Source organism: Pogona vitticeps, chromosome ZW-PAR (genome assembly GCF_051106095.1).
Source record: "Pogona vitticeps strain Pit_001003342236 chromosome ZW-PAR, PviZW2.1, whole genome shotgun sequence".
Taxonomy (NCBI): Eukaryota; Metazoa; Chordata; class Lepidosauria; order Squamata; family Agamidae; genus Pogona; species Pogona vitticeps.
In genome coordinates this window covers 1,399,406-1,411,941 of record NC_135800.1, presented here as the reverse complement: position 1 = coordinate 1,411,941, position 12,536 = coordinate 1,399,406, and the positions used below count along the sequence as shown (strand labels likewise).

The 12,536-nt window shown below is 47.8% G+C and overlaps 2 protein-coding genes across 4 annotated transcripts; one reads left to right on the top strand and one right to left on the bottom strand.

Annotated features, from left to right (window-relative positions):
* The first annotated feature begins 632 nt into the window (after positions 1–632).
* PHYHD1 (phytanoyl-CoA dioxygenase domain containing 1) lies at positions 633–9,634 on the top strand. 3 transcript variants are annotated; one of them, XM_078382729.1, is made up of 12 exons: positions 633–729; positions 1,963–2,085; positions 3,640–3,798; positions 4,666–4,741; positions 5,177–5,224; positions 5,398–5,453; positions 5,929–5,991; positions 6,093–6,114; positions 6,699–6,827; positions 7,515–7,631; positions 7,936–8,062; positions 8,396–9,634. In XM_078382729.1, exons 2-12 carry the CDS (start codon positions 2,053–2,055, stop codon positions 8,445–8,447), a joined length of 882 nt encoding a protein of 293 aa, XP_078238855.1. In that variant the 5' UTR covers positions 633–729; positions 1,963–2,052; the 3' UTR covers positions 8,448–9,634. The 3 variants fall into 3 exon arrangements, with proteins under 3 accessions (XP_078238855.1, XP_072841266.2, XP_020650603.3); XM_072985165.2 differs by lacking the exon at positions 633–729 and adding an exon at positions 1,100–1,212; XM_020794944.3 differs by lacking the exon at positions 633–729 and having other exon boundaries at positions 1,934–2,085.
* A 411-nt stretch (positions 9,635–10,045) lies between these two features.
* DOLK (dolichol kinase) lies at positions 10,046–12,521 on the bottom strand. The gene is made up of 2 exons (XM_020794943.3): positions 12,434–12,521; positions 10,046–11,918 (listed from the first exon to the last, which is right to left on the bottom strand). Exon 2 carries the CDS (start codon positions 11,802–11,804, stop codon positions 10,233–10,235), a length of 1,572 nt encoding a protein of 523 aa, XP_020650602.3. The 5' UTR covers positions 11,805–11,918; positions 12,434–12,521; the 3' UTR covers positions 10,046–10,232.
* Between the last annotated feature and the right edge of the window lie 15 nt (positions 12,522–12,536).

Sequence of the window (12,536 nt, the reverse complement as noted above, 5' to 3'; positions counted from 1 at the left end):
CAGCAGATACTGATCCCGTGGGCAAACGAAGCTTCTCAGGAAAGCTATGGAAGGAAAAAAACCTGTCCGTTCTGCTTCTCGAGGGGCCGTTAAAAGCACAGGAGCGGGACTAAGTAGAGAAAGTTGGCAACCCTGGAAGGGGAAAAAGTGCTTTTTTTGTCTCTCTGCTCGCAATTCACAGAGGAGGTATAGAGGGAAAAGGCTTCACACGACCCATGTGGTTTGAAAAACAATATGAATTCTTTTTGCAGCCGCTGAAAAGCTTAGACTGGTTACCTAAAGATGCCTCTTTTGACTGTCCCTTTAAGGTCGTGGGTCTGGGAAATGTATTTACTGGGAGCCTTTGCAGGGAGCACAGGCTGTTCCTTCATGCTCTCTGTTTTTGCTTCCCCCCTCAAAAAAATCTAGGGATAATGCATTGAAAGCTTTTGGCAAGACACACTGTTCTCTCGGAGAGGTCCCTTGAGAATAAACATCCTCGGGGCTCTTAAAAAACAAAGCCATCATCAGCAGTTTTTTGGCCAGGCACCTGGAGGTTGCCCGAGAATCCACAGGAAAAAAAAAAGGTAACGGCTAATAAATGCTCTCTTCCCCCCCCCCAGCTTAGATGGGCTGCTTGGAGCTGTTAAATTTGAGATTTTATCGAAATATTGTGTTCAAGAAATGCGATGGGCAGGAGAGAGGAAGAAGAACAGCATGGATATAAGGAAAAGGAAGAAGAAACTGAGGGTGAGTCCAGGCAGGGGCTTGTCATTAAAAAAAAAACGTTTAAATTGATTTATTTATTTGATTTATATGCCACCCGTCTAGCCAGAGGACACTCGGGTCGGTTCACAACATAAAACATTAAACCCTAAGCAAACATCATAAGGCCCATTACAAAACACCGTATTTTTCGCACCATAAGACACACTTTTTTCCCACAAAACAGGGGGGTGGAAAGTCTGTGTGTCTTATGGAGCGAAGAAAACAGATTATATTTTCCAGTTTTCTTCTCCTAAAAAATTGGTGCGTCTTATGGAGCGAAAAATACGGTAAGCCCAAATGTCCATGAGAATATAAAACCACAGAGACTTGCATGATAAAACACAGTGAAATACATAAGCACATCATGCAATAGCTTGGCTTTTGTGACTTTGAACGTTTTTTAGGTATAGAAAAGGATCGTGGAAAAAAAAACAGCAGGGTTGCTTATAAAACTCCATGAATAAGGTAAGGAAATCACACTAAAACATCTGGTTTGAAAACAACAGGGGTTCCCCCCTCCCTGAACTTGGAAAAGTTACTTTTCGGAACCACTGTTCCCAGAATCTGGCTGGAGAATTCGGGAAAGTCATACTGGGAAAAAAAAATCCTGATTTCTTTTCCTATTTGTAACAGGAAAGTCCACAGCAGAATGTTTGCAGGGCATGAGAGAAGCTCTCTAGAGCCACAAATATTAAAGCACCATTAAGACAGTAGTAAATATTTTAAATGTCGAGGCAAATCCAACACGTCCCATTGTTTATTTCCCAACAGAAGGATGCAGATGAGCTGACCCACGTAATTAAAATAATTGCAGGGCTTGTCTTGACGGGAAGGCAGGTCTTTGGTCAAGCTAACGGCTCCAGACTGCCTATTAAAGCCAAAACTTGGTTTACGCTGCATCCGCTTCCAGATGTTGCATTTTATTCTTTTAACTGGTTTGACTATCGCTCTTAACGTTTTCTGGGCTGCATTCTGTATTGCTTTGATTTTTGTCGCACGCTGCCTTTTGCGTGCTTGTCAAAAATTTGGGGGCAAATAACACTGAACGTCCAGATGTTTACAAAACGAGGCGAATCGCAAACATTTCTGTTCGGACCGAGCCCGGAACAAAAGATGTCAAAGTCCACCCATGCCCCCCCTCCGAAAACACTGAGTTCACTCATCCTTCCTGTCCTCTCTCTGGCTTTTATCACATGATGCTGGCTTTAATCACAGGAGCAAAGAGCACACTGGCTGTTTAATTGCTCAGAAGAAGACCCCGGACGTTGACGAAGCTTGCTTTTCTGATTGACCAACTTCCCTTCCATGGCATCTGTCACTCAGGATCAGATCCGTAAGGTAAGCAGGGTGAATGGGATTTCTCCGAAACGTGTAGGGGTGGCTCACTGGCATGATCAAATTGCTTCCAATTAGCAAATGAGCCTCTTTCCCGGGGAGAGAATATATTTGGCCCTGGTTTGGTGCCAAGACTCAGATCTCAGTCCTGCACAGCTCTTGACGTACACACGTTTTCCCCGAAATAATTTTGGGCGTTTGAGTTTCTCTCTGCAACTCGTTTCGTGATTTCTTTAGACGCTTGTCTGTTGACTCTGAAACCGGCCCCCTTCCCTGCCAAGAGATTATCTTCTTAGTTTCTATAAAAGGCAAACCACCGGTCCAGAAGGGAATGGATTCCTTAATTGAGAAGGTTGGCCGTTCAGGACGATAAAAAGAGAGAAAACAAACAAACAGCTGGAAATTCAAAGAGTTGGGGGGGGGAACCCTCTGTCCCTAAACTGGCCGTTTCAGCTGAAAATCAAAGTTGCATTCTGTGCCCGTATATTGAAAACAACCCCTTTGTGTAGAACTATTGAGTCGTATTTCTCTGCTAAGCATTCGTCATTTTCACAAGCGGTGAGAATAATTTCTTAGTGTGCCAAGAAAGTATTTTTATTTTATTTTTTGGAAGGGCGAATACTTAGGATTCTCTTCTGTAAATCTTCTTTGCAAATGTACGAGTGCATAAAGGTGGAAACGAGCAGGGCCCCATGAACTGACCTCCAGGAACCTCTGCTCAGAATTGCCAGCTTCCTCTAATGTTCAACCTGGAGTAATCCTGCGTGGAGTAAATAAAAACAGCAAGCAAACCCTGTTCGCTAACCTTAGATTCTTCCAAAGAGCTAAAGATTTAATCCTCATTACCTTAGAACGGCAGAGCTGGAAGGGACCCGGAAGATCATCCAGTCCAGCCTCTGTCAAGGCGGCCCAGTGGGGGGAATTGAACTCCCAAACTCTTATCCCTAACCCCCTGAGCTATCCAGCCAGCTAAAGGACTGAACCCTACTTTGGATGTTTTGCATCATCATCTTAGAATGGCTGAGCTGGAAGGGATCCTGTAGATCATCAAGTCCTGCCAAGGAGGCCCAGCGGGGGAATTGAACCCCCAATCTCTGGCTCCGCAGCCAGATGCCTAAACTACTGAACTATCCAACAGTGATAACAAATGTTATAAGAAATAAATGTAAGGAATAAATACAGAATGTTGCTATAATATTGGTGTTAACATTAAAACAATCTAATATAAGAAGATTTGTGAGTAATGTAGGAATTGCATGTATCAAGCCCTTAATATCCTGTCAGTGTTGCTGGAGGGAGCAAGCAAGTTGGGTTCTTGAGCATGAGGTGGCATCTTTAAAACCCGGCACCCGTCTTTCGCTGTTCACCACCTGCGCCAGGGCTGATGGGTTTAGCGCCAAGGGTCCATGCCGGTCTTGGGTCTGGCTCAACGCAGGGAGATCGCGAGGGTCTGCCTTTCGATCCTTCTGGCGTTCAAGACCTGGGGGACCAATGCCCCGGGAAGCCTTAGGGACTCGCTTGTCCCATCATCCTCATTTATCATCTTAATTCCCCCAGTTCCACACAGATGGCTTCCTTGTCGTGGACCGATTCTTCAGCCTCCAAGAGTGCGACGCAATGAGGGCCCGGATCCAGAAGATCATGGACGCCATGGACGTTCCCCCTCACTGCCGGACGGAGTTTTCCACCCAGGAAGAGGAACAGCTTCAAGCGCAGGTAATTCTCCTTTAACACACCCAAAAACGGTGTGTCAAGAGATTCCAAGCAGATCCACACATTGTTCCCAAACTTGCAGGGCGGCCAGTTCTGGTCAAGACACCCTGGAAATACATATAAAGATGGGGATTTTTATTTAACGTCTTCAGACGGTGTGGAGAAGTGAATCAGTGGATACTGATCCCGCGGATAAGAAGTCCCACTAGATCAATAGATAGATATATAGAACCAGAGTGCTTGCTTTCAAGGTAAAATGATGCTTTTCCATCTTTCCTTCCTCCACCATGCTGGCCTCTTTTTGGGAAAAAAAGATGCAGGTATATTTTTCTACCGTATAGACTAGTTACTGTTCTCTGTTGCTTAATTTCATCAACACTTTGAAAGTTCATAACCCATGTGGATGAGGCAGTTGTCATTTTGAAACTTCATTGCCAGTGTTGGTGACGCAGTGTTTGTATATTATTGATTTTCTTGGAATAAATACAGGAAGACCCCCATTATCTGCGGGGGGATCAGTTCCAAATCCCCCCTCCCCGCGGATACCGGAAAATATGTAAAATGTTGAACGTTGGACATTGCATGATCTCTGGCTCCCTCTAGTGGCCAGATCTGGTAAATGGGTCCATTTAGTGGAGACCCAGGAGAAGAGGGCCTTCTCGGTGGCTGCTCCTCCCAGATGTTTGGAACTCCCTGCCACTGGAAACTAAGCTGCCCCCCCCCCTTGGCTGTCCTTCCACCAGCAGACCCTTTATCTTCAGGCAAGCTTTTCCTCCGTGGCTGGCTTTCTGAGTAGGGCACAAAACTCAATGATAAAGAATAACGATGTTCATCATGACGCTAACAATTTTGATTTTGGCTCTTTAACAGGGCAGTGCAGAATATTTCCTTACCAGCGGAGACAAGATCAGATTCTTTTTCGAAAAAGGTGTTTTTGATGGAAAAGGTAATCATTTTCTAAAACAGGATGATTGCGGTGATGATATTGTAACAACACGACCTAAGTTACGAGCAGATCAACAGCAAACCACGCCGGGTTTGAGAGACTCAAGAGAGGGAAAGAAACCCTTAGCAGAGAGGCGGGGCTCTCTTTGAATTCAGAGGCAGGAAGGAATGATTGGTTAGGGCTGGATAGATTGACAGCCACCCTAGCCCAGATCATTCCCTCCCACTCACACAAACCAGAGGCAAAACAGGCGAGGTTGGAAATTAAGACTCAAACATAATCAGGGTTGCTCTGAATTTCAAATATTGCAGCCACACCATAAAAGAGGGCAATGACGTGCCTAAGACAGGATTCGTGGAGCGCCAGGTTTGCATGAACACCGTCAACACACCTGTCGTGTGACGAATTCTTAACATCCGCTTTTCTGTTCCTTAGGAGATTTTCTCGTGCCAAAGGAAAAGTCCGTTAACAAAATCGGCCACGGTGAGTTGGAATAGACGAGGAAATAGCATCCCGGTGGGTGGCTGAGAATCTCGAGGAATCGTGGGTGGAAGCTCCATATTTATTTTATGCTACCACAACTAATCCCGACAAACAGCCGTAATTGCTATTTTCCGCTCTCTCTCTCTCTCTCCCCCTTATTTTCTGTTTTTCAGCCTTACATGCCCACGACCCTGTCTTCAAGGAAATCACTCATTCCCCCAAAGTACAGGTGAGCACACAAGACCATCCGGAAGGGCTGGAACTATGCTAGGCTTATTAACAAGAAGTGCTGAAAATACACGGATTATAGTGGACACGATGATAATAGTGAATGGTATTCATAGCATGGTCTCTGGCTCCCTCTCCTGGTCAGTTCTGGAAACTTCGTCTTGAAATATGTATATATTTCTGGGATTTTTCTTTTAATATTTTCAGACTGTGGATAAGTGAGTCCGCAGATAAGGGGGTCCTCCTGTAATTGCAATCTTTGGCGGTAGTTTTGTAAAGACGGGTGGAATGGTTTATATATTTGGTGGAAGTGAGTTCTAGGAAATGTTAGCCAGAAAATGTGTTTATCACCCTCGTGTGTTACGAACGAGAGTTAGATTTGCAACGCTGTCGCGGCTTGAATTGCGAATGTTTGGAGCTGGCGAGCACCGAGGCATAAACTAAAACTTCTCGCCCCTCCTGTGATGGTTTTGCAGTTGTTGGCAGAAAACATGGGCCTCGAGAATCCCGTCGTCGTACAGAGCATGTATATCTTCAAGGTATTTCTCACCTTATATCTCATGGCTTAAATAAATCATTATTTGGCTAAGCTTTCCTGGACTGGCCCCCTTAACGAAATACTTCTCTTTTTCTTTTACAGCAACCTGGCATTGGAGGCGAAGGTGAGGAGGGAAAAGGCTGTCTATAAAAAATAAATACTGATTGTTATGGCTCAGTAATAATAATGGGCCATCCAGTCTGTTCTGCTGGGAGCTGAGCAGAGGCTGGGGCTGCCACGGCGAAGGCTCAAGTTGCTGCAGGACAGAATAAACAGCCACTGTGGCATCCCGCTCATGAGTAGGAGGAACAATCGTTCCTCGCGGATACGGAAAAATGTGGATAGGAAGCGCTATCCATAGCATGGCTTCTGGCTCCCCCTAATGGCTAGTTCTGGTAATGTCATTATATATATATATATATATTTCTAGGACTTCTCTTTTAATATTTTTGGACTGCGGACAAGCAAATCAGCGGATACCGATCCCGTGTATATGGGGATCTTGCTGTAATATGGCTGCAGAACAATGGGTCCAAGTTCCGTTATAATTTAATTATGCAGGCTACACATTATCTCTCCCCCCCCCAGCAAGATGGGTCCTCAATTTACTGACCTGGGAAGGTCTGAAGGCAGAGTGAACCTCGAACCAGCTACCTGGGATTGAACCCGGGTTTAGAGTCTGAACCAAGCTCCCCCTTTTGCTTTCAGTGACACCCCATCAGGACGCTACCTTTCTCCATACGGAACCCCTGGGCAGGGTTTTCGGTTTTTGGATCGCCTTGGAAGACGCAACCCAAGAAAACGGCTGCCTCTGGTTCATCCCGGGCTCTCACACGAGTAAGTGTTTTGTGGCGTTTGTCCTTCTTTCCCGATTTGGGTCATCCGCCATCTTGTTCACATTGAAGAACGCCATATCCTGCTTTTATCCTAATAAATTGGAGATGTTTGACTTTAGAGAGTCAAGGGACGGGAGGGGCAGAGTTTGGTATCCCAGGAAACCCACACGCGGGCCTTTCCACCTCTGGAAAATGGACGAGACTGTGTTGAGGGCGAGGATAGAAAGAAAATCTGGTTTCGTTTTATATATTTTTTTAAATATTGCAGAACATTTACATTTCCACTACTTACCGTTGCGAACGGATCAAACGGCAAACGGACAAACACGACTGCTTTTAGCAACAGGCTCCAGAGATGGAGAAAGCACTGAGCAAAAGGGGCAGGACTCTCTTTGCATTCAGAGGCAGGGAAGACATGATTGGTTAGTCCGGGATTGATGGACAGCCACCCTGGCCACACATTCTAAAAAGGCTGCCTGCGAGGTTGCAAAAAGCCCCAACCGTTCCACGCTGTGATATCACGAGAGCCTGGACACCCCCCCCCCCAAGTCTCAGGTTTTTGGCCTCGAATTCTCAAGGAATGGGATGCCGGTCCTCAGGCTCCGTCACCCAGCGTCGCTTCCCCGTCAGCCAAAACTTTCATGGTATCCTGACCTCCTGTTTTTATCTGCCTTTCGCGGGGTGATAGAAGGGATCACACGGAGAATGGTCCGGACAGCGCCCGGCACGATCCCCTGCACCGCGTTTGTGGGCACCGAGCCGGCGTACGAGGATAGCCAGTTCATTCCTGTGCCCGTTGGGAAAGGTAAAAGGAATTTAATTCCAAGGAAAACTGAATATTTCTGGCCCAAAAGGGTTTTCCACGGGGGGGGGGGGCTGTAACTCAGATGCCCCAAATCCAATCTTCAAGGGGGTGGGGAGGAATACATAGTGTGCTCTCTGTCTCCCTCTAGTAGCCATTTCTGGTAATCCATTGTGATTCCCCCTTTTACCATGCTATGGGGAGCGTCCCCTATTATCCGTGGTTCTCATCATCCGTGGGGGTCTTGCTACCAATCCCCCACATATATGGGGGTCCCATTTGATTCCTTTCCTTCTTTTAAAAAAAGGTGGTCTTGTACTGATCCATGGTGAGGTCGTCCATAAAAGTGAGCCAAACCACTCCGAAAGCTCCCGCCATGTCTACACCTTCCATCTGATGGAAGCCAAGGAGACCACATGGAGCGCAGAGAACTGGTAAGAAGGATGGTCCCAGTTTGTGACACAGAAAAGGCCTCATGGACGCTGTGTTCATTGGCTTTAGTGTTTAATGAATACTGAAAGATATATAGAGAGGTCTCGGACTACAGTGCCCATTGCCCAAGCCGGTGGGGCTAATGGTGGGGGTTGTCCTCCATCAAAGGGTCCCGGTCAGAATGGGGCTCGGATCAGGTCATAGCCTTGATTTTCTGGGTTTTGGGGAGCAAATTCTTAAAAGCTGTCGTGGTATTTTTTAATTTCGATGCGCTTTGTGGCTTCGTTCGGCAGTGTTCCAGCCCATCTGGGTTTCACTTCTTTTTCTTCTTTCAGGCTTCAACCTACTCCCGAACTGCCGTTCCCAGCACTGTATACTCACAATTAACAAGAGGGATCCTTGACGCTGGAACGGTTGGTGCACGGGAGCACCCCTCCGGGTCTGTTTGCAGGCTACCGTGATTTCATCTTTGAACTAGAAGATTAACCCTCAGGACGGAGAGCGCGGGCAGAGGGTCCAGAATCTGCGTGGAGCTGCAATGGAGCTGCAATCTCGGAGATAATCCTGCACAGTTATTGTTACCTGCTGGCGGATCACCCCCGGTCCCAGGAATGAGTGACCTCTGAAACATCCAGTCCTTAGCAGTCCTGCTCAGCTCTTGCAAAATCAACGCGGTGGTCTCATTTGCTGAGTCAATCAATCTCACATGGGGGTCTTCCTCCTCTCCTGCTGCTCTCAACAAATTCTGGAATGCCTAGAACCCTGTAATCCATGGGACGGCATGAAAGCTTTTGAAGGTTAGGCTTTTTTTCCAGGCACGATTACGTCACAAATCTTCGCTTTACGAAGTGACATATAATCATCAGGGAAGAAAATATTCACCCAAAGCAGGATCTTGTATTTTTTAAAAAAAAAAATAACAGCTGTTTAACCTGGAAAACTATTTTGCTTAGAAACTCTTCCGAATACTTTAGATAAAACAAAACAGCTATCGCTCTGATCTGTTGCTATAACCAATTCCCCTTCATTTTTCCCAGTCAGGAAATTGGTTTTAATGCAAGTTCCATATCAAACGTGTTGCGTTTCTTTTGAAGTTTGTTTATATTGAAACATCTGAAGCAACAGAAGAGCAAATTTTGGAATGGGGACTGTGTGTTCATTTAGCGCGAGTTTAATTACTCCGTCTTTTAGCAGTATTGTGTTTATTGTGCTTTGGGCTGGCCTGTGCTCTGCATCTACAGTAAGACCCTTCCTATTTGCAGGATCAGTATCCGCTGATTCATTTATCCACTGCCTAAAGAGACTAAATGAAAAAATATGTATTTCCAGGATGGATTTACCAGAGCTGGCCACTAGAGGATGCCAGAGACCATGCTATGTATAGCATTCAATATTTCCATGTTTTCTGATATCTGGGTGGAGGCTCTGGTTAATGAAAGCCAACAAATTAAGTTTGTCTGTGAATTTCACAGTGGCATTTTATAGTTTTTGTGCAGGTGATATATGATTTCCATCAGCTGCGTGAGGAAGCCTCTTGCCTAGCGCAATAAATTCTGTTTGTTCAACCATACAAACCAGTGCATTAACTGTGTTACAATAGGACTCCCTTATCTGCGGAATCAGTATCTGCTGATTCACTTATTGCTGGTCTAAAAATATTAAAAGAAAAATCTTAGACATACAGTATAGATTTCTAGGGTTGATATTATTCAAAATGGCCACTAGGGGGAGCCAGAAGCCATGCTATGTAGCGTCTTTGCTATTAAAATAGCATTTGCTATATTCCACATTTTTCGGCATCTGCCAAAGACCCTGGGGCCTGATTCCCCCACAGATACGGGGGACCTACTGGATGAGTTTTTACTGCTTTCATTCCCTTTCTACACGCCTTTCAATGTAAAGGGAATTATGAGACTCTCCAGTACTGTCATCCCTGCTGGCGTGGTGTCAGACATAAAGTTAAAAATGCCGACTGCAGACAGAAACACTGACATATTCCCACTTTCAATACTGATTTTCATCCAAGAGCAATCGTTTGGACATAATGATCTGCTTCGCAAGCCGTGACATCCGCTGTGCATCACAATGATCCCTATTTAAGCCATCCAAAGCACAAATGAGCACGGATCTTCCCCCGCCCCCCGAGAGATCGTTTTTATCCCCACTCAGGTCCTAAGTCATCAGCAGAATCTGGAGGTAGAGAGGCAGAATCACATTGTCCACTTGGGTCGTGTAGGCTTCGAGAAGGGAAACCAAGCTAATAGAAGCCAAGATCCAGGCGTAGCTGGCGTTCAGGTCCACAGCGGTGTCGAAAATCAGGATGAGGGCGACCGCAATGATCTGAGCAAAGATGGCCATCATGGTCCCTTCGAACGTCTTCTTTGTTCCCGGCCATTTGATTTCTCCCAGGGTACTGCCGAAAACAGAGGCCATTGAGTCCCCGACGCCTACGGAGAGCACCCCGGAATAAGGAGCTAAAGCTCCCGCCCCAGGTAAGGTCCCTTTGGGGGCACAAGGTCTAGGGAAGAGCCAGACGGGGAGGGACAAGCCCAGGAGGAGGTAGATGTGAGTCAAGATCAAGGGCCCGCTATCCCGCTCGTCCAGAAACAGAGAAAGCAAATGTCTTAGCCCCTGCCCAAAGGGTTTGATGGTGAAGTAGCGGATGTATTCTAGAAGAATCAACACTGCCAGGCAGACCACGGCCGCCACGTAGAGCAGCTGGCGGTCATAAATGAGCCCCGGGACGTAAGTCGCCACGATGATGAAGTGGAAGTATTTCCTAGTGACGGTGGAAGCTTGGTGTTTTTTAGAGCCCGAGGCCCTCTTGGTGTTTTGGTAGAGGACCACGCCACACGCCGAAGTGGCCAGAAGGGTCCAGTAGGCTAGGAGGTAGACTCTGGTCTGCGTGTGGGAGAGGAACTGGTAGAGCCAGAACAAGGGGTTGCGTCGGATCAGGCGGTAGAGCCACGGCATAATGACTCCGAGTCCCAGCACGGCTGTCATCATGTGGAAGAACATGGCGGAAATCCAGGTGCTGGAGTCCATGAAGAAGAAGAGGACGGTGAAGAATATCCCGAGGAGAACCACCCCAACCACCACGACCAGGAGGAAGAAGTCGACGGGGTCGCCTCGGCTCTCGGCGACGTTCAGAGACCGCTTGATGAGCTGGTTGAGGACGAAGCTGATGCCCGTCAGGATGAGCAAGGCTTCGCCGGGGGTGAAACACCGCGGCAGCAAGTACAAGAGGATCATGCTCAGGTAGACAAAAATGAGCAGGACTTCGAGGACCTCAATCACTTCGGAGACGGTCAGAGAATGCTTCATGGTGTAGATGATGAGGCTGCCGGCGATGCCAGAGATGATGCAGGTGTTGGTCGGCACCGGCTTGGTGATGCCGAGGGCGATCACGGAGAGGAACAGGGCGATGGCCATGCCGGTGCAGGCCACCACGATGCCGAAGCGTTCGAAGTACACCATGCCGGCCGCCTGGCACCTCTCCTTCGTCACGATCCCCAGCAACGGGAGAGCCATGCACGCCGGGAGCAGGCCGCTGTTGGCGCCCGTCCGGAACTGGAAGACGGCGTTGCCCTGCCGGAGGAGGTGGTCCCACTTGAACTGGACGTAGAAAGCCTGGATGGCGAGGGCCACGGCGCACCAGGAGAACCGGTCCCAGGCGACACTGTGGACCCACACGACGGCCACGAACACGACCAGAGATTCCCCCACCACCTGTTTGTTCAGCATGGTGCCGGTGGTCCGTCGGTCGGTCCCCTGTGACTCTCAAGAACCCGACCTGGTTATGTTCAAAGGCGGCTCTTCTCCCGCCGTGGAAAGCTCAAGTCCAGCTCAGCCTCTTTCCTAAAATGGTGAAAACAGAACCCACTGTTAAAAGTGTGTGAGAGGCAAGAGCTACTGGCGCTGCGTTATGGGGAAAGGGGTGCTCTGCTTAACAACGACGTGGCCGTATTTCGGGCCTCTTTCCAGGGAGATTCCAAAATCTGTAGTAGTATTGTGCTAAGAGGGTGTGGCCCCTTGTATCCGCAGAATCGGTATCCGCGGTGTGAAAATATATTAAAGGGAAAAAACCTAGAAATACTGTACATATTTCCAGGATGCATTTACCAGGGCGGGCCACGCGAGGGAGCCAGAGGCCATGCTAGGGATAGCGTTCTGCTCTATCTGCGGTTTCCTGCATCCGCGGGGGCGGCGCTTGGGACCGCTCCCCCGTGGATAACACGGCTCAAGAAGTCCCCTAATGAACGAAAAGCCAGCGAGACCCTCCCGCTTTTAATTCGTCGCGGCTTTGGAGGGGAGGGGGAGAGAGAAAAAACCCAAAAATACCCGCCCCCTTTCTCTCCTTTCCATCCACTCACCCTTCCTGGGGGCCGCCATCTTGCCCGGCGCAGGAACAACGTCACGGCGCTCGAGTCACGTGACGGCCGAGCCCCCTCCCTCCCTCTCCAACGGTCGAAAGGA